This window comes from Stigmatopora argus, chromosome 11 (genome assembly GCF_051989625.1).
Source record: "Stigmatopora argus isolate UIUO_Sarg chromosome 11, RoL_Sarg_1.0, whole genome shotgun sequence".
NCBI classification, from domain to species: Eukaryota; Metazoa; Chordata; class Actinopteri; order Syngnathiformes; family Syngnathidae; genus Stigmatopora; species Stigmatopora argus.
Window position 1 is genome coordinate 9,087,494 of NC_135397.1, and position 22,668 is coordinate 9,110,161.

The 22,668-nt window shown below is 39.7% G+C and overlaps 2 protein-coding genes and 1 long non-coding RNA gene across 20 annotated transcripts in view; 1 reads left to right on the top strand and 2 right to left on the bottom strand.

The window, feature by feature from the left end:
* Window positions 1-127: 127 nt before the first annotated feature.
* Window positions 128-3,812, bottom strand: nkx6.2 (NK6 homeobox 2). The gene is made up of 3 exons (XM_077613238.1): window positions 3,067-3,812; window positions 1,872-2,044; window positions 128-1,340 (listed from the first exon to the last, which is right to left on the bottom strand). Exons 1-3 carry the CDS (start codon window positions 3,539-3,541, stop codon window positions 1,080-1,082), a joined length of 909 nt encoding a protein of 302 aa, XP_077469364.1. The 5' UTR covers window positions 3,542-3,812; the 3' UTR covers window positions 128-1,079.
* A 2,899-nt stretch (window positions 3,813-6,711) lies between these two features.
* On the top strand, window positions 6,712-8,964 carry LOC144084421 (uncharacterized). 6 transcript variants are annotated; one of them, XR_013303803.1, is made up of 6 exons: window positions 6,712-6,906; window positions 7,464-7,550; window positions 8,380-8,471; window positions 8,555-8,646; window positions 8,732-8,751; window positions 8,903-8,961. It is a non-coding gene; the product is annotated as an uncharacterized LOC144084421 (long non-coding RNA). The 6 variants fall into 6 exon arrangements; XR_013303800.1 differs by having other exon boundaries at window positions 8,555-8,751; window positions 8,903-8,964; XR_013303802.1 differs by lacking the exon at window positions 8,903-8,961 and having other exon boundaries at window positions 8,732-8,812.
* Window positions 8,965-9,030: 66 nt separating this feature from the next.
* Window positions 9,031-22,668, bottom strand: part of LOC144084420 (uncharacterized) — a 32,155-nt gene continuing 18,517 nt past the window's right edge. For 7 of the 13 annotated variants that reach the window (XM_077612821.1, XM_077612815.1, XM_077612812.1 and 4 more), the window contains 11 exons: window positions 19,042-19,116; window positions 17,634-17,771; window positions 16,416-16,502; window positions 13,830-13,978; window positions 12,906-12,960; window positions 11,515-11,699; window positions 11,144-11,176; window positions 10,110-10,535; window positions 9,489-9,554; window positions 9,259-9,406; window positions 9,031-9,136 (listed from right to left, as the gene is read on the bottom strand). In XM_077612821.1, the coding sequence (XP_077468947.1) occupies window positions 10,449-10,535; window positions 11,144-11,176; window positions 11,515-11,699; window positions 12,906-12,960; window positions 13,830-13,892 (423 nt within the window). In that variant the 5' untranslated portion in view covers window positions 13,893-13,978; window positions 16,416-16,502; window positions 17,634-17,771; window positions 19,042-19,116 and the 3' untranslated portion in view covers window positions 9,031-9,136; window positions 9,259-9,406; window positions 9,489-9,554; window positions 10,110-10,448. The remainder of the gene's footprint in view (window positions 9,137-9,258; window positions 9,407-9,488; window positions 9,555-10,109; window positions 10,536-11,143; window positions 11,177-11,514; window positions 11,700-12,905; window positions 12,961-13,829; window positions 13,979-16,415; window positions 16,503-17,633; window positions 17,772-19,041; window positions 19,117-22,668) is intronic. The other 6 variants (XM_077612816.1, XM_077612817.1, XM_077612823.1 and 3 more) reach the window with 5 other exon arrangements.

Genomic DNA, 22,668 nt, shown 5'->3' on the forward strand with positions numbered 1-22,668 from the left:
ATTTTGCCCAACTTATTGCCTTGTGTAAATGTATTTTAAAGCGTTAAAAATTGATTAAAGGATACAAAATCAATTTCCACACATTGCAATGTAATGAAAATACAATACATCAATTAAACAAGGAAAATCAATGAAAAATATAAATGTTTTATTTTTACATTCATTCCAAAGTACTCCTCTCATTTTAAAACGTCCAAATCAAGAATAATGACATTCAGCATTTTCACAAACTGTTCTTTTAATTTATATTAAGCCCATACATTAAGACAAAAAAAGAAAACCATAATAAAACTAAAGCTTGTTAAATAATTTATTTATAATACAAAGTGTGTGTTTTCTCTCTATAACTTCCCCGGAAGCAATAATACTCTTTAAAAGCAATAACAGCAACAACAACAAAAATGATGTCCAAATTTTCTATGCCGAGTCTGATGAGGTCACCCCAGAAATTTGGTGTCACTTTCTTTTGCACTATTTACAGCATCCTGAAAAGAAGCCAGGAAGAAGCAGTGGCTCTGTTTGCGAGGAAATAAGCGCGTCAGGTCTGCGTGAAGAAGGGAATGTCTTTTTGTTTGTTTGTTCTCCTCGCTGCTTCAAACATAAATTATTCTGTAAAAAATATATACAATACAATCTGATGTATATTTAACAATCCGTTTTCGTTATCTTTGAGCCTTTTAGGACAGCGGATACCCTGCTTAAACTGAGCTTTGAAAGCGTCAGCCCGTTCACACCTGACATGAAAAATGTTGAATCCGGATCAAAGTGGCTTCTTGAAAAAAATGCGTTACAGGTTGCAAGCCCAAATAATATCCATCTATCCATTTTCTGGGGTTCTCCAGCACCAACAAGCATTCACACTTCATTCACTCAATCCAAACATATGAAATCAAATTTTACATTTGATCCGAACAATCACGTGGGTTCGCTCGTGTTGGAATCCAGGTGTGTGTACATATTTTGTCGTCTATAACTCCAGTTCGTGTCTTCTCTCCATAATGTCAGGTGCAAATGGGCTCCGACAGAGTTTTTTTACTGTTCTGGACGCCCCGCGCATCTTTAGTGAGGGCGGGGGGTCCTCACAAGGTGTCCGAGCTGTTACTACAGGGGCTGATGAGGGCCAAATTGCCGCCGCCCCCATTGCTCTTGTGCTTTTTCAACAGTCTCGTGATCTTCTCGTCATCTGAGTTGGGGTCAAGCGGCTTGTTGTACTCGTCATCCTCGTCGTTGTCCGAGCTTTCCTTCATCTTCTCTGTCTCCGAATCGTGCTTCTTCTTGGCCGAGGCCATCTCTGCCGCGTGCCTCTTCCTCCACTTGGTCCTCCTGTTCTGGAACCACACCTGATGGAGACAGAAATCCACAACCATGCTCAACAAGTCCTGTCATACTCTGTTCTCTGCAAGGACATGTGTCATTTCAGTAGCTGGTTATCCCAACTAGAGGAGGCGGGATCAGAACAGCTGCAGCTGATTGGCATCTCCTGCATTTAAGAACACCAGCTACAACCAGCTGATTGTGGGACTATTGCATGCATTGCTGTTGCTTACTGCCCTGCTTGCCCAACACTTCACTGCAACTTCCCGAGAGCTTCACATTGGTATTTTGCATTTTTGTACCTTATTTCATTTGCCGACTCGGTCGTGCTGCCTTTGTTATATCTGTTTTGATACTCATGCTTTTTGGTGTGCTCTATCTGATCAATAAATCTTAGTTTCTCTGAATTGACCCCTCCATTTCCCTAGTTGCTATGGATCCATATTTTCCAGATCCTTTCCAAAATGCATAATCATCATTGAGAAAGCCAAATAAACCCAGTAGCAACCAAATCCTGATGAATAATAATTGTTTTCCAAGTGCAAATGAGTCCTTACTTTGACTTGGCTCTCGGTCATCCCTAACGAGTAGGCCAGGCGAGCTCTTTCCGGTCCTGCCAGGTACTTGGTCTGCTCAAAGGTTTTTTCCAATGCGAAAATCTGCTGGCCAGAAAAAGTGGGCCTGGAGTGTTTCTTTTTGCCGTCCTTGTCCATCATCAAACTGGCCTGAGCTGCAAATAGTCGGTGGGTGGGTGTGTGAGAAAGAGAGGTGTAAATCATCTTTTATACGCACATGGAAAATGGTTCTCACTTAGAGCATATTTGATTTCACTTTGAATTTTGTGACTTGAAAATAAATGATGCAATCAAATGCAGCCCTTTTTAGTCGAGCCACTGTAGAGTTTGCATTGTAAGAAAGTAATTTATTGACACTAAAATGATTATTTAAACAAACATTTCAATGCTAAATTATCTTGATTTTTAAAACATATTTTGAATTTCAACGTTTGCTATTTTTTAAACTCCATATAGTTTTTTTTGTAAAAGGTATGTTATAAATTGGAAAGAAATAGGAGATACCTGCAAAAAATAATCAGATGATATCAAATGTCTTGTATTTTTTACTTGCAGTGACATAAACGTTTCTCAAATGACAAACATTTAGTTCAATGTGCATGTTATAGAAATAAATCAATGTACTTATTCTAAGAGACCTTCTTATCTAGGTGTATTTAAGTACTGTAAGTGAGGAGCTTACTTCTTTTATGTGCCCCACTAATACAAATGAACCGAGGCTATACTTCATATTTATTACTTTAGCCTAAGTGCAATTGCTCTTTTCATTTGGCAGAAAATATGTGCATAAATTGCAATTCTTCTTCAATTTAACCTGTTTTACAAGCATTTATTTTCACTCTTTAAAATATATATAAATTGGACAATAACGCACCTATTTGCTTGCCACAATTTGTCACGACTTTTGCTACAGTTTTTTTAATACTAAAAGGGTATATGGAGAATAATAAAATTCATAGTCACTTGTCACGATCATGTGATTAATTAATTTTTGTGCATAAGAAAACCTAATGAGTTTGACACTTGTCAAACGAATGAGGTAAACACTTAAGGTTCTTATTATATTTTTGTATAATTTTTGAAGCCCCGTCGTGCATTTTAGGCTTTTTCTATGGACGTGCTCGATAAAAAAAAAAAAAACATTTCACAACAACAAGAGATTTTAAGAGGTTCTTACAGGGGCAGGGCACACGCGGGTCCCTCCACGGAGATCCCTGCATGACGCCGGGCCAAAAGATGGGCGCCCTCCCGGGGAGCTCCGCCAGCGGCTTCGGGTAGCGGGACACCGCCGGCCCGAAGTACATCCCGGCAGCGGCGGCCGCGGCGGCGGTGCTGGCCAGCCCGTTGATCCTGGGGAAGCCGGCGGAAAGCAGCTGGCCGGCGGTGGTGATGGGTCTCCCCAGAATATCGCTTATTCCGTGCGGGGTGGCCCCGGCGGACATCTGCGAGTGGATGCTGGACAGCGACGGCGCCTTGAAGCCGGCCGCCGCTGCTGCGGCCGCCGCAGCCGCCGCCGCGGCCGGGTTTTGCTGCAGCGAGTACGGGAAGAGGGACGTCTTCATCTCGGTCATGTTGTGCAACGCCGCCAGCGGGGTGCTGCCCAGGACGAAAGCACTCTGCCGGTTAGCCTCCATCTGCCCCACAGCTAACATTTGTCAACATGAACCGCCACTCTCGCAGGGGAATCGAAAAGAAGAAGCCACAAATCGAAGTTCAAGCTGGACTCTTCCGGGAGAGCTCCCCAAACTATCCCTATCCCGGGCCGGGAAGAAGAGCCAACTTCTTCGCGACCGTCCGTGCTAGTTCAGCGGGAGGATGGTTGGCTGGGCTCCGGGCCAAGTGACAGGAAGTCGGACGCTCTTGTGATGTTCTGGCCGCTTTTGATGGAACTCTTGGCGGTGTGTTGTCGGCGAAGAGGCAGGCTCTGATAACAGCTTCTCCGTCTGCACGCGCGAGACTCCCATTGGATGAATTGTAGGACCGCTCCGCACTGATTGGACGAGAACGGACGGGTTCTGTGCTCCTATTGGACGAGACCCCTAAATCCGCGGTTTAACGCGCGCTACTGTCGGGAAAAAAGCAACTCCAGTTGACATGGACGAAACGAGTCCTCATTTAAAAGGACTCCGTGGATTTATTGGAAACGTCTCATTGAGGACATCCTATTAAAATAAGGCTGCTATATACCATTATCATTTAAAACTACAAGTCGTCTTTATGATTATTTGTACTTGCGTCTCTCCCATGCAAATCCTGAAGCCCGTAGAGCGATTTTTTTTCAATCAAAACCCACTAAAACTTTTCTACCACAGCTGATTATGAGAAATTATTAGAAAGGTCCTTATTTTCTAAGAATAAAAAGTTGTTCTATTTATAAACTAAAGATGACTGCTCACAAAGTTATACAAATCAAATCGTAAAAGCTGCTACTGCAATGTGATATAAATGGGCAAATATGATATAACATCAAATAATAAATGTAATATTAGTTCATTTTTAAAAAGTGAAAACGAGACAAATAATATATAATTTTGGATGTGATTTTCGTCCAACTTTGTTCAATTATATTTACCATCAAACAACAAATAGTTGTCAACAAATAGATCATATAAGGCCTTTCATGGAATATTTGATTTTAAAGACAACCTTTCAACACCTGATACCTTTGTCATTATGACTCACTTATTTGGAATATAATACAAAAGTAAATGCATGGATAAACACACAAACACACACTAGTTATGTGTTCAGTCCATAAAGGAAAGAGTTTTACATAAGTTGGATAATGCTTGTTTGGGAGACAGTGTTATTAAACAGGGAGTGAGAAGAATGTGTGTGTCTGTGTGTGTGGGTTGGGGGGTGTCGGCCTCCAGTCATCACCGTGAGTGCTGTAATATTTTATGGAGATGTAGGGTTGTAAGAGTGAAATATGAGCATGTTGTCATTTGAAAGGCACCAAATGCACCTTGCTTCTCATTTTCTCAGCGAGGAAAAGATTGTGATTTTTTAAAAGGTTTTCAACGCGAGGTGATTCGCAATTGTGACAGTATTTCTTCAAAGTTGAAAGGGTACACGCAGTAGATGCATTGCAAATATTCCCATTTCAAGTATCACCCCTGGATTTTTCTCATTTAATCTTGTTCATTAAAAAAAACTTTAAAATAATCGCTATAGAATAAATATGGTGGAAAAACATAATACATCTCTGCTGACATCTCAATTGTTGCATCAAACAGTTAGTGGGTGATCAATGACCCCCCAAATAAAAAAATAAAAATGGGGCTCTTTCATTTTCCAGTTCATCTGAAGCCAAACGTTGCTTTCAAATGTACAATAATTGACTTGCGACGTTTAATTTGAACATCTTCCCAAAATCTAGTTGAAAATACAACGACAAATTAAACGCCACTTATATAGAGAACTAAACTAACAATATCAAAAATAAGAATATTCTAGACAGAAATGTTAAAACATGTGCAATTATTTTTTGTCAATAAATGAAATAACATATATACAGAATGTTCGCACATTTATATGAACCTGCTCCTCAGCCAAGTGCAAAAATACGAGCGGCAGATTTATGCCGTTAAAGCTATTATTTGAAATAATGGCACAGTCAGGGGCCTTTGTCTATCCATCGAATGGGGAAAGGTTAATAAAGATGGAAAGGATAAGATTATCGGACTGTAATCTCGGCACAGATGGCAGCAAAAGAGCTCTCATGAGGGAAGATAAGCAGATGTTTGCACACTAAAAAGAAACCACCTCTGCTATCTCAAAATCGGATTATTCTCAATTTTTTTCAATGGCTAAGACTTCATTAGAAATGATGCACTGAACATGTGTGCAAATGAAAATACACAAATCAACCTTCTGTTTTCTTTACCCTTATCCAGGTGGCTAAATGCTATGTGAAGCCGTTATTGTTGGTGGGAAATTAAACGTTTCACTTGGATATTTAACAAATGCGCACTAAAAAAAACCCAGTCAAAGCACTTTTTAAATGGGTCGGTAGCCTCACCTAGTGGTAACAATCGGAACCATCACAGGGAAGTAAGTTGCATGTAGTAGATATACGATAGTACTTCTCAGATTCTATTTGTATATATGTGGACTACCCCCTAAATTGTCATTTTTCTTCAATCTCTTTTGCGACTGAATCTCAAATAATAATGTATTATTTTCTCCATTGTTGTCTTAGTTATCTAGTCTTTGTTAATACCACATGTTGATGCCTTTATGAATCCTAAATTGAAAAGAAACATACAACTTATATATAATTAATAAGTAAACAATAATAAGTAGTAGTAATAATCATAATAATCATAAGAAGATTAAAAAACATGCCCATCATTATGTATGTATGTTTTTATTTCAACCACTAGATGGCAACACAAATTCGTTTAAGAACTGACCTGCAGCTTTAAGCAGTGCTTCCAAATGTCTTTGTAAGAAGGCATCCAATTTCCAGAAGAAATAATCACAGGCGGCACGGTGTGAAGTGGTTAGCATGCCCGGACCACATTTCTAAGATCGAGGGTTCAATCCCCCTACGTGGAGTTTGTGCCTTTGTTGGTTTTCATCGGGTATTCGTGTGGTGTTTGAATGACAATTCCTACAGAAAGAATTCTCATTTATTTTTACAAAAGTATGGGTGCTCAAAACAATATTATAATATAATCGATTTAGTTCTACAATCTTTGCTTTTATTCTGATTTTCAAATTTAAAAGATTGCTGTCATGCAATATCCTATCCAAATAAATTATGCAGGTAAGCATAATTCTTACATAAGAACTTATTAACACACTCTTTTACAGCATCAAGACTACAAAAATGGCGACTATAGTACGTCATCTTCCAAACATGGTCATTGAGTCGGGAGGACAAATCACCTCCTATGGGCGTGGTTACGCCCATTGGTGACGCAGGTGCTTAAATTATGCACCTGCGCAGCATCTCGCCCCTTGGGCGCAGTCATTTCCATGCCGTCGGTCGAACGACTAGCACCCAAACGAGGTAAGCCCTAGACTAGAGCAATTTACTGGCCTATGTGCATTTTTAACACCCTACCGGGAGATTTTTTTAGGAATCAATTGAGCCAAAACGCCAACAAATCTGTTAGTTTATTGCCAGGTCGAACACACCGTCGACATTTGAAGTATGGGCTCCTTGGCTAGCTTAGCATTAGCCTCACGACATTTGACTTCAAAAGTATTTTGTCCGTATTCTCTCCATTATTGGGTCGTGGGGGAAGACTTCATTTTATCAAACAAAGCCGAGATATCAACGTTCAGTTTGCCAGGTGAAGGTGTGTTGAATGTAATGATAGTTTTCACTGCGATTGCTAAACGCCCTTTTCCAATTTGTAATTCTGTTTTAAAACAAAAATCATTTATACAAAAATTGTCAAGCCGACCTTTCCTAACTTTTAACATCAGTCTGTATATTGAATCGCTTTGTCTGGAAAGGGGAAATTAGCACCGAGCATTCACTAACTTATTTTCATTCTTTATCTTGATCATTTACTTGAAGATTTCTCTTTCCTGTAATAATTGTTTGCACTTCCCAAATAGCTTGGTTCAATCAAGATGCAGCTATTCCCGTGTGTCCAGAACCATGCACACCCTTGAGGGGAGAGGAGACTGGGCCAAGGTATCAAGGTAATACTAATGACCAAAAAACCCCACCTAAACACATCTGTTGAATCTCCAGTCTCTGTACAGTGGGACCTTGTCATACGACCGCTCGTCATACAAAATGCTCGTCTTACGGGGGAAATTTCGATCGAATAATTCGGTCTTTTTTTGCATATCTTTCGTGTATAACAATATTCACGAGCACGGAACGAATAATTCAGACGAGTTCCTCCTAGGACCAGGAAACGCACAACGCGCATGCAAAAAGAGGGCTTTCTGGGTAATGAAGTATACTCCTGCACACGACACCCGTAGGCAATGGCAACCTTTCTCAGAATAAAACTTCATTACCCACAATCACTATGTGGGAAGCTCAGCTATGTCATTTCCTGTTATTCTTTCTTAGGAAAGAAGGTCCCGCGATCGTTCCATAAAGACTATTTCTCGTTGCCAAGTGATCGTGCGTTATCCTATTGTGAGGAGGACATTTGTGTGCATCATTTTGGGAATATTTTGAAGGCAATACAACAGCAAACAGTCCATCGATAGCGAACGTGAGGGCGGAGGCGTGGCAAACACCAACATTTTATTACTATTAAACCACTAGTTGTGTTACTTTGTTAATAGATGGCGAATTAGAAGAAATAAAACATGTTTTCCAATCCAATATCCTTTTGGTGTTTTTTCAGAGGGCTGGAACAAATTAATTTGTTTTCCATTCATTTCAATGGAAAACGTCCGCTCGAGTTACAAGAATCTCGTCATATGAGCTCATTTCCGGAACGGATAAAGCTCGTATCTCGAGGTACCACTGTATATGATAACTTTTGCTCTTTGTTTTTGCACGCACCAGGTCCATGGTGATGTCCAGACCGTGGAGGACCAGGTGATCTTCCCAGGTTGCCCACTTGAAGATGATGCATCGTCTCTGAACTCTGCTCTGAGGTTAATACCGTATTTTCATGCCTATTTGGCGCATCGTTTCTTACGCCGCAGTGTCAGTAACGAGTGCTATTTCTGTATTTTAGACACACAAAGCACGCACTATTTCGTCAGACGCATATATATTTCATATGGATTAAGATCGAAATGCGGAAGCAGCTTATTTCCGGGTTATATTGTAATGTATCCAAGTCAAAACATTCCAATCTCACATTATTTTATTGACTAAAGTTGCAATTTACTAACCCCCTCTTATTTTATAGGTGATGTCCCGATCCCTAAGGTGAGGAGGATTTCTTTTTTTTTTTCAATCAGAAATTTCAATAAAAGAGATTTGAGTGTCATTTGTCTTTGTTAAAACACTTGGAGAAAAAAGACCCAAGACCCTCAATGGTCTTTTTTTTTCCTTTTTTTTGGTGGTTGCTTGTCTACAGGTGGAGAACATCAGCTACACCAATCAATGTGATCCTAAGTGTGCAAATGTATTTCTTTGAATAAAAAAAATTTAAAATGTCATGTTGCTTGCATTCCTTTGCTAGTTCTATGAAGAAAAATACATGAGTATATTTCAAAGGTTTTATTTTCCCACAAAATGGGGTAATTGAGAAGTTCACATCGGTCTTCCAGCATTTAAAGATGAGGTGGTGTTTCCATTGATGGATGGAATTCTGGGGAGAAAAAAAGAGGGTCAAAGCACAATAGACTAAGTCCAACATAAAAAAAAAAATAGACTGGGGGCCAGTTAGGTCAAGATTTGACCAAAAAACAATAACACTAAGTTAGGTTTTACCAACATCAGAAGGACCCATCTCTCTTTTCAGATGTGGTGTGAGATATGGAAAACATACTGGATAGGGGCCCTCAAGATGTTGGTGTCAAAGGCTGTGCCACACTCCAGTCACCTTTCTTTAGCGTTGATTTGGTAAACTTGGGTGGACCTTGAAGAGAAGCAAAATAGAGTATTTTTAGTACACATGACATGAAAATAATAAATCAAATAACCTGAAAAACAGGTCTTACGTCATACACAACTTCTTTGGTCTTGTAGATTTGGACAGCTTCCACCATCTCCGTGGCTTTAAACCTCTGCAAAACACCACAGCATGATTATGTAATTGCTTATTTAACCATTTTGATGCACAAATGACTCCCATTCAATCAAAAAAATAAAATACGTCTCACAAAGCTCTTAGACGGAGGAAAAATGGTTGTTTAAACGAGTCAAAAATGACCCCTGCGCTACGGTTGAATGAATGTCTCGCTTAGGTCTTGTCAAAACCACAATTAAAAATCAAAAGCCCTGAAGTCTTCCTTTAGGAAAGGGAAGGGCAAAGGTATATACGTATTCTAGAAGTTTACTGTTTATTCCTTACACCTCCACTTGATGGCACTAGTGTGAGTGTGAGTTACCCACACAGGATCTTGCTATTAAAAATCAACGCCAACCCAGTTAAAGTGTCTTCATTCAAAATTGGAGTGTATCATGATGCTAAACAAGCTAATTTAGGAAAGCCGTGAACACTGGTCGCTGATATCTAAACATTACTGTGACAACAACATTTCCCGAATACGGGAATAATAAAGTTATCCAATCCAATTACACGGGTAGAGGAATTAGAAGCTATTAAAAAAAAGACTCACTTTGCCGACAAACTGCTCCTTTTTGGCCGTTATGGCCACATTCTTGATGTTTCCCAGCAGTCTGTCCTCGTTGAGGGACTGAAACACACAATGGAAGGGTTTCTTTTTAAACATTAAGAGCAATAGGTGATGCAATGTAGCCAACTTGCTAGCAAACATTTGTGTTTGCATCCACGTCGGGGCTACATCACGCCAATGAAGCACGTTCCCGTCAAAAAGCACTCTTGAAATGAGAACTGGGGCTACGAAATCCCCAAAAGACAAAGTACCGAACGCGCTGCATTGTCCTGGAAGAAGTTTGTCGGGTCTTTCTTCGGTAAATCGTCAATTCTGAGCAGCTCAGCAGTCCAACGCTCCTAGCCTCCGGCTCATCCGCCATTTTGAAAAATGGCGGCGCGGTCTTTTGAACTCTGACCACAGCCACGCCTATTACACATAGACACAAAAAAAAAGAGATCGTTTTCATCATAGAGTGCATTAGTCAGGGGGCTGGGGCTGCAAATACTTTTAGGTTGGGCATTAATACTTCAAAACAAATACATTGTTTTCATAATAACGTACTGTAAATACTTTTTGGTTGGGCTTTAATACTTTAAGATACAATATTGCACATTATGAACATTGCAGTGACATGCACTTCAGTGTTTGTTTTTGACTTCTAAGGTTACATACTTGGATATGCTTTTTCAATTGGGATTCATAAAGTCCTGCAACCACCAACCCCCACCCCCACCCCCACGACCCTAGTGAGGATAAAGCGGTTCAGAAAATGAGATGAGATGAGGATGGATGCAAAGAAATATTCTGTGTCAATCATGAAACATTAACCTTTTCCTAAAATGCTAATGCCCTGAGAAAAAAACATGCTTGAGAGTATTTTGAAAGTTCATTTGTCAACGATTTCTAACAAATGATGTCTGTGTCCTTTTGATGAGTCACAATGTTTCAGGGTACCATGTAAGGCTGGTTTCCTACTGCATTATAAAATGGAACCAAAAAGTGTTAAGCTGTAGTAAAAATTAAATGATACTTACAACAGATGTTGTGGCCCAGGGTGCAATGTCAACCTGTGGGACAATATTTGACAAGGTATTAATAGTATTAGGATGGCCCACGCATGGTTTGTTATGAACAGTAAAATAAAAGAAAATAATAAGTTAAATATGTCATTTAAAATGTATTTTTTATAATTAGAAAATTGAAATGGTAAAAAATGAAAAAAATAGTCACAATGAAAATTAAAAATAACTTTCTTTTAAAGCAATCTTTCTTTAATTTTTTAAGTGTGGAAAACCAGTATTTGCCTCTGCGATTTTTGAGGGTTTATTTGAGTTTTCAAATATGTTTTTGAACACTTTTGTCCTCATTAAAAAAAAGAATCCATATAATATATTCTATGTTGTACCTGCATTTTACCATGCTCAAGTGGCAAATACAGACATTGCGAGTCTTCTTGTTTTTGAGGTTTTATGGTGGTTGGGAGACATTTTAAGCGTGCATTCCTGCCGCTTACTGATGAACAACTGCCACGTCCGCGAGTCTTCTTTTTTGTTGTTGTGAAATATGGTCTTCCGCACCACTTGCTGTCACCTAAAATTCTGGAATGTGAATTTTTAACCAGAGTATTTCTTGATGTTCAACAGTTGAGAACCACTGCTATAAAGTAGATCTTTCATTCTATGGTATTTAACTCATTTACTGGCATTGACAGCAGTAGCCACTGCCAGTCTCTCCCAGTCAAAATGGGCAGCCACTGAATCAAATGAGCTTTTTAAACAGTTAAACACTTCAAATTAGATAAAAGTATAAAATTTAAGCAGGTTGAAGGTTGGAAGTTGTGCGCATGTGACACTCGTGTAATGAGTGTCAACACTGAGATTAATGTAATGTCTCCTGTTAGGCAGACATCAAGGGTAGAGACTGGGTGTTTGGGAGAGTTGTGGCACCCACAGGGTCAGGCTGATTGATTGCTTTGACATGCAAAGGTCATCACCGCCAGGGCACAGCAGCCTCTGAAGCAGCGCGAAGGACTCAGAGGCTGCCGCCGTTTGAATTGCCTTCATTTTCCTGTAAATATTTAGTTGGGTTTTTTTGGTCTTGATGACATTTTATCAGGGACGCTGTGGATGTCTGCTGCAGAGGGAGGCAAGTGAAGAAGTAAGAGTATTAAAGTCAGATGAAGGACAAAGGAGGTTGATGGGATTAAGAAAAATGAGAGGGTAGCGTTGTGTCACTTTCTGCACTTGTTGCCAACGCAGAATTTACTTTAGGGATGTTGAATGAGTAAATGTTACAGATCTCATTATTAAACAAGTTTATGGACTAATGATTATGGGTGCAAGTTTCATAAAACTATCACAGTAATTGATTGAATCAGTAACAATGCAGTTGTATCATTACCCCTAAAAATGAGGATAAATTCATGTCTGGGTGGGCTCCCTACAGTCTAAAATAATGGTGCCAAAATTGGCAATAATGCAAATATATGACTAGAGGCAATTTAGAGTGTCGATCCAGCCTGTTTTTGGAATGTGGGAGGAAACAGAAGTACCTAGAGGAAACCCACGCAGCCGGGAAGAACATGCAAACTCAACACAGGTGGACCAACCTGGATTTGAACCCAGGACCCCAGAGCTGTGAGGCCGACATGCTAACCACTCGTGCCAACGGGCCGCCCAGAGGATTTGTATGCATTATATTTTAATAATAATGGAATCCACAATAAGAGTCACTCAAGTTCCACGAATACATCACAACCACATACAGGACAGTAAAATGCATTTTGAATCAGCTTACCCAATGTTATTGCAAAATGTTGACTTGCCGACAAGTCAGCGCTCTGAAAATCCAGCTATCAGGAAGAGATTTGGAACAAAAACATTAGTATACAAATTGTTTTACCAACAATTTCGGCTACATATTACATTTCTATAGAAAAAATACATTGACTAACATCTTTTTAGAGGATAAAATGCCATGCCAAATTTGAATGACTCAAAATTGCCAACTGTTCAACAAACAGCAGAGCTCTATGTTACATAGTGATGTTTAACATTTTAAATTCTTCTCTTGTTGCAACAATTCACTTCCTCATCACTTTTCCCAGGTAAAAAAGTGATAAAAGTTCATCAAATTTATTGTTCGTCATGACATTCCATCTTTTCACATATTTATTTATTGCCGTGTATGATACCACACAACACCGTTTACTATAATGTTCCTATAAACCAAAAGCATGGATTTAAAATACAAATGTTTCCATTAGCGGAGACAAAGCATTGCTGATTCTTTTTCGTGCATTTCTGTTCATCAAAACCTCTGCTAATACAAATGCCGCAGATCTTAAGTGACAATGTGAGTCAAAAATAAATTGGTTCACTTCCTGTCTCAGCTTAAGAGCAAATTGGAGCTTTTCTTGAGTGCACAGATAGAAAACAGAAGGAACTATGGACTGTTTGCATCCTTACGGTTCATGTATTTGCTCGTATGCCGTTAAGAAGCAATTTATCCACTCTTTTATTCATTCCAGTGGCACATAGGCCTTCTGGTCACCTATTCTTTGTTGGTAGGTGGCTAGGACTGATTTAAAACCTAAATGTGTGATTTCAAAATAATCAAAGAATGTATGGGCCAACATGAAATTCTTCCGCTTTTACTTGTCGACGACAATAGGAATCAGGTAAAGAAATATGTAGTTTAAAATCAATTTTAAGTACTAACCAATCGACTGGGGTGGCCTAGTAATGCAGTGGTTAGCCATAAGCCCCACAGTTCTTGGGTCATGGGTTCGAAACCAGGTTGGTCCTCCTGTATGGAGTTGGCATGTTTTCCCCGGGCCTTGGTGGGTTTCCTCCAGGTGCTTCAGTTTCCTACCACATTCCAAAAACAGGCTGGATCGACACTCTAAATTATTCATTAATAATTTTGATTAGATTAAAAATAAAATTAAAGTACACATTGCATCTGGATCCAAATGATGACTTGCTCAAATCTGTGTGATTCCCATAGTTATCAAAGGAACTAATTCTTTCTATACTAAAAACATATGCTGGCTTTTGCATTTAATACTACACAATAAGTAGCTCTCAGTTTGAAAAAGGTTGGTGACCCCTGTTAGAGAGGATGTCCACTTGATTGCCTCATCAGCCTTCAAGATGCCCTCCCCAAGTCACCAAACCTGCTCACTCTTGCATTCGTCCACTACGTTGTCTCATGATTTATCTCTGACACATTTAGGTCAGTGCTGGAGGGGACAAAACTACCAAATGTAAATGTCCAATTAAAATGTCTCCAAACAGTGGCGAGAGGTAACACCTGACAAACGCTTGCTTCTTCACTGTATTTCAAAGGACAATAAAATAGCTATTATGAAATGCCCTACATGCGAAACATGGTTATTCAATTAATTCATTTATTTTTCTGAACTGCTCAGGGGTGCTGGAGCCTATCGTGTCGGCAATAGGCAGGGGACACCTTGAATTGGTCGCCAGGTAATCAATTGCAGGTTCAAACTATTTAAATAGGAAAATCGCAAATGTCTTAAAACTAAGATGACAGGGGAAAATGTTTAAACCCCAAAAGTGGCATTGAGTGCAAGTGCAGCCATTTCGTGACAATCATGAATTCAGTTGTGGGTACAGCACATTTTATAGTATTCAACTCATTGCCTGACATTGACAACAATAGACGGCCAATTTATCGGCACTGGCAGGACTGGTTGTGAATACTCAACTTCCAAAGACATTCAAAATTCCAGTCAAAATGGATTTGAGCGTCGAGCGCCGTCAATGTCAGCCAATGAGTGAATGAAATAAGTGCCCAATGAGTTATACATTGAGACTTCTCATGACGAGAAGAAAACACAAATCCACATGATCTGATCAAAGTGGGTCATGTTGTGTAATTGACATATAGTAAGAGATCATGTGTTCCCAGTCCTCATGTGGGCACAGTGGGAGGGATGTTGTGCAGTGGTGTGTCAGAGGTGACACATTTTTGCACAGTATGTAGGCAGAACATCTCCACCGCCTTGTCGCATCTTCGGGCAATCAGCTGCGACTGGCCGGGCTGTCTGAGGCAGAGCCCCCCACTTTTCAAGCTGACCTCTCAGCATGATTTGTGTTTGATCGCAAATGTATAACACGCCTCATTAAAGGATTAATGGAGAAACCTGTGACCTTGCAATTACAATTTGCAATCCCAGCTCATGTTAAGAATTGAGTGAGCTGCTAACGCTTATGGAATTCTTCGAAGGTAATACCTTAAAGGCTAAGAACAAACTCCCTTTTGTGTAGGGCCACAGTTTGCTCAACCGGCTGCTTTAGAGTAGTAAAATTGAAGGTCCAGTTCAAGAAAACAGCGTGTCAAAGGCTGTACTAAAGTTTAATAAGACAGGAGCGGAGGGGAGGCTTTTGTTGGAGGCTCTGTGTAAGTTGTTAGGTTTATTTAGAAATCCAGACAGATACTTAAAAAATAATTTGCAAAGAATGGGTTATGCATTGGACTGGTTGTAATTCCAAGAATGACATTATCTAATGTCAGGGATTGTGGGAAAAGGTAGGCCATAGAGAGGTAGGCAGCATGTGCCGGGATTGTGGAGGTGCTGAAATGTGTTGTCTGGTGTGGAGATGAAGAATGGGAGAGTATGATTGAAGATAGTCTTTCAGGCGTGGTGGTCTGCATCGGTGGCCCACAACTTTATTTTCTTACACCACAGACCTGTCTAATGTAGGCATTTATTTTTATGGATTGGTCAACATATCACAGAAAATAAAGCAAAAATAGTGGTTAGCGCGTTGGCCTCACAGCCCTGGGGTTCTGGGTCCAAATCCAGGTCACGTCCACCTGTGTGGAGTTTGCATGTTCTCCTGCGTGGGTTTCCTCCGGGTACTCCGGTTTCCTCCCACATTCCAATAACATGCATGGTAGGCTGATTGGACACTCTAATTGCCCCTAGGTATGGGTGTGAGTTTGCATGGTTTTCCGTCTCCTTGTGCTCTGCGATCGGCTGGCCACCGATTCAGGGTGTCCGGCGCCTCTGGTTCGGAGTCAGCTGGGATAGGCTCCAGCACCCCCGAAACCCTAATGAAGATAAAGCAGTTCAGAAAATGAGATGAGATGAGAATAAAATCAAATGAGTATGAATGTGAAGTGAATAAAAACACTAAATAATTCCACTTATTTGCATAAGGGTTGCTGGGGTATATTATATATGCATATAAATATATTTTAAAATTGTGTATGTACATGCAGACAAAAAAAAAACACATTGCATGGACATGCAAGGGACAGAAGTGGATGCATTACCTCAAGGTGAGCCATATGTTTGCCGATTAAACTGACATCCATGTACTGTTGCTTGAAGCATGAGCAATCAAATGCATGCATGTCCCCCTACAACACACACAAACACCACAGATGTGCATGCAGCAGGAGGGTTTGGGCAGGAAGTAGTGAGGGGGTGCTTAATCTTGGGTGACTTTCTGAACGTGTCTGCGGCCTGAGACATGCATCAAGGGCAGACTAGGTTTATCTGAAGGTCCCAACAGGCGGCCAGCTGCTCCAAAGAGTTTTCACCTGAGGCCATGCTCATTTAGCAGCACAGCTACATTTGAGCAGAAGATCTCTGTAATCACACTCTTTCCTCAGTGAACGTAACATTAAACTCAGCCATATCTGTGAAGAATTGATCACCAACAGGTTTACAACTGCAAATTGCCACTCATAGCTCAGATAATTTTATACTGTTCTACCAATTCAATTAGTCATGTTTAATGTGAATGGGAAGAGAATCATTAAATGGTAAAAACATGCTCATGTTTTCGTTTAAAAAAAAACAAAAACAAACTAGCTGCCATTTACATATATTAGCAGAAATGTTCAGATTTTTCTTATAAGGCGGGTTGTCAAACTGTGGCTCCGGAGCCACACGGGGCTCTCTACATGCCGACATGCCTCGGTGGCAGCCATGCTGACGCTGCCGGTCAGGTCGTGAGCTTTCTGGCAATTCAAAAGCTTAATTAGCATTTATATAGGTTATTATGATAAGTTGACTAGTGTTATCTGCACCATTCAACAACGTGCGCACTGGCAAATCTGACATTATTTTATCGGAAAGAAAATTAGTGGAAGAATAGGAAGAACAATTGACAGTTTTTGTGAAATAAATTAAGAGGATAAGTTACTGCGTATTTCTTGTGCAAGTGGCAAAATCAGATTGTTTACAGCTGCCCAAAGACTGGCTTGCAGCCTTTCAGCTTGACCAATCAACTGATGGGCGATAAATGCCAGTCCATTTCCCGTCTTTGCGACTTCATGGAGAAAAAAAACAACAACAAAAAAATAAGCAATGACACTTTTCATTTGTCTCCTGATGGGAGGGGGTTGTCTGGTCCTCTCATGTGGCAGATAAGAGGGAAAGCAAATGAACTGGCAGAGAGCAAAGTGTAATGTCACTGGGACGACTGGCATATGAAGAAAGGTCCCAGAATGAGTGTCATCTAAACAAACCGCAGCATAAATTACCTCAGCCAGACGCCTAGTCAGAACTGCGGCTATTTGATCTCTCAAAGACCTGAGTGGAAACAAATCAGCTGAGGTTGGAGGTAAAGAAATTACACCGGCACTTCCTCATAGGTCATCTCAGCTTCACATACCAGAGGCCTAAAAACAGGCAGGAGCAGGTGTTTGTTCAAAGGCAGAAATATCAGAACAAATAATAGGAGTGAGGAAAATTTTAGGTGACTCACTAATGAGTCATGGTAAAGTTGATTTGGATTTAGATGAAATACTCATGTCAGACTAACAAATTTCTAAAAGTGGCATTCATCGTTTACTGACTTCCTTCATTTTCTGAATTCGCGTTATGGATTTATTGTATGTTTTTCAGATTTATTAAAGATGCCCTAAGTAGTAAGTAAAACTAAACATGAACTAGTGAAGATATTCTAGTAAATAGGTATTTGTATAGAAAAGAACATTAGGATAGGCTAACACAAAACTGTGAAAAGAGATGTAATTTGACTACAACATTTTGAAAAAGAAACTAACTAGATGACTAATTAATCTACATGCATTTAGTTAAATTAGACCAAGACAGATATAAAGACAAGATAAGCTATACAATAGGTCAGGAAACTAATAGCAGTAACATTTTTTAATATAATCCACTCTCCTGTTTCCAGAGAGGTGATACTATGGATTGCTAGTATTTTAATTTCCTTATTTGCACTAAATATTTTCAACTTTTGAGCCCAAAAAAAAAGAAAGCGTGCTGTCCCAATTATTCAATTAGAAGTAGATTGATTACACCAAAACATAGAGATAAATACATGTAGCAAAAAGGAAAACACTTGAAAGATGGACAAATTTGCAAAATCTCTTTTGTGCGCTGGCGCTCAGTTCACATATTTTCTCACAAGAAACACGCAGAGGACACGATCTCAGTGTCCTCATTGTTTTCAGTGACAGTGATGATAAGGCAGAACACAAACGGTGCACAGAAATCCATTTAAACATTCTTTACTGATGACAGTGAGGATAAATCCAGCTACCTTTTGCTGAGTCTTTCTGCTTTTGTGATCGATGAGGTCATAAGAAACCAAACATTACTCATGTCACTATTGCTACTTTGAGCAGTTTTCTCACCTTTTGTACCTTTTAAATGCACATCATTAATCATATTGTAAGCTTCGTTTTACGTGTTGCAGTTGTCAGATATACTTCTTTTGGTTAAATCTTGAAAACAGAAGGGCATATCTGAATTTTAATGGTATTTACAGGTGTTTTGCAAAGCTCAGCAGAATCTGAATTCTATATGTTTTGTTAATTTTAAGAATTATCTAAACGGGAAACAGAATTTGACATTTGCATGTTTGTAATATCTCCAACCTGAATTGTAACAAAGTATTTTTACATGACTACATTTAGTTACCTTGCATCTGGCCATTTGAGTGCACTCATCATCCTGTATGCCCCCTGGTGACCTTTTAGCTTGTCACACCTGAAACTGACAGCAAACAGCACATCAATTATGCACATGTCAAATGTGGTAGGGAAAATCTGCAATTCAATGGCTGCAATTATACAGACCCTTTCTCCTGACACATTATTTCAACACACACCTTATTGTAAAATAAATGAAATTTCATTGTGACCTTAAACACTTTCCAGGTAAACATAACTGATCTATTCGAAACATGTTGGCCTAGTGTTGATGGCGCGTGTCATCCTTTCCCCCCAAACTGTGCTACTTTAAGTGCTTAATGATCGCAAAGAACATACAGTAGGTAGCCCAGGGGAGGCAGTCTCAGGGGCTTGTGTGCAATCAAGTTCGAGGCTAATGTAATTCTCCAGCATTCACCTGGTAAACCATGCAATGGAGCCTTAATCGTAAAGAAGACAACAGCTTTAACTATGTGTTGACATAAAACCTTTTGGAAAAGCACAAAACGGCAAGAATAGCAGATGTATGTCATGTCTTGGTTTCGGTAGCTATCGGGGACTATTGATCTACATGTTAGGAGTTTCACAAAGAGTGAATTAAGGTGACCTCTTTGTGACAGCTGTATGAAACTGCACGGGTCACATTAGCTTGGTTGGACAAGATATGGATTTATATTAAATAAACCTTCAACAATTAGTGTGTACGACCATCCTCACTTCTAATGGTTGTTTATTGTTTCACACTGGCATTGAAATGAAAATTGATTTAAGTAGAGGAATTGAAGATTTCTTGGCCATGGCTTGCACTAAAACCGTAGTACATAATTTTTCCATTACAATATTCCTAAAATCATGCTTTTAACTCTATAGACATCCACTGCATTTTAACTGGAAGGTCTAGCAATAATGATTCACTAAATGAGGAGCTTTTTTCATTCACACTTTTACTTCGTATGCATGAATTGTCCATTGGCTTGACTGTGGGGGAGTAGTGGTTTGTACTCTCTGATTGGATGCTGATTAGTTTCAGGGTGGCAGGAATTAATAATCTGATTAACAAATTGGTCTTTATGCTTTATGAATGCTACAGATGTGTCCATCCCAGAAAAAAGGCACCGTATTTTTTCCTTGACCGATCTGGTATGTATATTTTCATATGTATATTCTTAGATGCACAAAACATGAGAATCCTTTCAGTTCGGAAGCGCTTTCACACAAATACACTTAATAACATTTTCTTAAATGCCTCCTCAGACTGAAAACCACTGTGTAGGCCAGGGTTGGACTGGGACAATTACCCATTAGTGTTGACTTTCTGCCTTTTTATGTATGGTCAATTCATCGAGAAAAATGCTCTGAAAAGATTTGTCCTCTCCTGTCACTTAACGATATAAAACATCCCTATGGGCACTGCAATCATAAGTGCTAAACGGTGATCTTCACAATGTTACAGATTACATTCGTTTTTCTGCCGGGGAAGAATCCATATTTCTTTGTGCTTATGTACGGTTTCTAAACATCAGGCCGATTAGAAGCTATTGCTTTCATATGATAATTTGCTTTTATGAACCCATAAATGCTCACCAAGCCTCATATTTCCATCTCACCAAATATATTCTGACTGAACTATTCAAACTACGGCAACAACATGTTGATGTCAAGGTACTTTTGACGAAAAGCTGTCTGCAAGCAAAATCATGCAAATGATTGTGTGGTACTGCACTTGTAAGATATTTTTTTATATACAATATAGTGTCTAAATTATATACAAGTCAAGTTTGGTGGCAATGAACACCTGCACTGTAAAACTGTATTTGGAAACCATAGTATGTACAAAGTACTTACATTTGGGTCATGTTGGAATCGGATATTTAACATTGTGTGATGATTTTGATCGGTAAAGTAGAGAAAGTAGAGGCAAGTACTTTTTCACAGAAGTGAAAAGGTCACTAATCCTCCCAAAGTTTTACAATAAGGGCAAGACATCTCCACAAACAAGCCAAATCCTGCGTCCTGTTGCTACAATAACAGGATGAGGTGTAGCCAAGTCCAAGGGTAGATTTAGATGGCATGACCAGTTTAATCCAAAGCAATGTCTGTTTAATATAAGCAACAGTGGGGGGAAAACAACTAAACTCACCTAATTATGTCACACAGTATGACAAAGTGTGCACAAACATACACGCATGCACGCCCACAGACTTCGTAGCGCTTCTGAGCTTCAGGCTGCACTATTTATGTTCCAGAGCATGGAGACCATAAAACAGCCCCTTAAGGTCACTGTTGGGTTTGTAAATTCATTTTAACTGGGAGGACTGGCCATAAATGCAAACGTTTCAATGCCATATAGATGGCGCTAGACGTCCAATCCACTTTGACGAATAAACATTTGCTCCTCCCAGTCAAAAGGGATTGGACGTCTAATACAGTCAATTGCAGATAATGAGTTAATTTCTTTTAATGTTCCGATTTAGGTGTTCAGGAAACTTAGAGAGGTCTTGTCCGGAAAAAAAAGAAGAAGAAAAAAGAAAAAAAAACTTTGGAGTCTAACTAATGTTTTGACTCTTCTTGACCAAATCACAAGGTTGAACTTGGCAGTGGTGCTTCCCAAACCTGCCAAACAAATTCAGCCATACAGAGGTCCAGAGAGACAGAATAGACAATAAATCCTCATTTAGGAGATGGTCACTGACGTGTGACAAGTTGGCTTGCAATTGAGGGAACAAGATAAAGGAACAGGCAGCAAGCATTCACCTCTGACAGAAAAAAACAAGTTTTGTTTTTGACCTTGAGTTTGTGTGTGAATACATTAATAAAACTATGTGTGAGATTAGTAAACATTTAGGATATATTGCTATTATGTATCATCGGCTTAATCCCCAGCAGGGTACTGTACTTAATAACTCATTTGGCAGTTCGGCCATTTTAACCAGTGATCTTCGTTTCTGGAAAATAAATGGGGCTACTTATGTCAGCACCATACAGAGGAACAAAAGTCTTAATTCTTGCAAAGGCAGAAAAACGTTTGCCATTAATTCCCAAGTGAAGGTATTAAGATCAAGTGTTTTTTGCTATTTGGTGGGCAGATTCATATTGAACAGCAGAATTCATCCATTCATTCATCTTCCATACCAACCATTCTCGAAAGGGTTGCGGGGGTTGCTGGAGCCTAAACCAGCTGTCTACGGGCGAAAGGAAGACTACACCCTAGACTGGTCGCCATTCAGTCGTAAGGCATACAGAGAGACAAACGACCATCTGCACTCCCAGTCATACCGCCACCAGCAGGACTGCCTGCGCCTGCCCGCACCAAAGTCAGGCGAGTGAACCTCTACACCACAATGCGGCTAAACAGAATTGTTCCTGTTTGTTAAGATACAATTGTTGGCATTTGCATTGTTCTGTATGCATACCACAATTAAGTAATGTGGAAAAAATGTATACATTGAAACTGAGTACAGTCAAAAGGTGCACCCTGATCCCCACATCACTGGCTAAGAAGGCTCAGACCCACCACAGGACGCTGAAAATGGCACAAGCCCCATACTTAATTACCTGGTCCATCTACCAGAACACCATCGAAAGCATCATTACTAACCAAATCGCTCTGCGATAC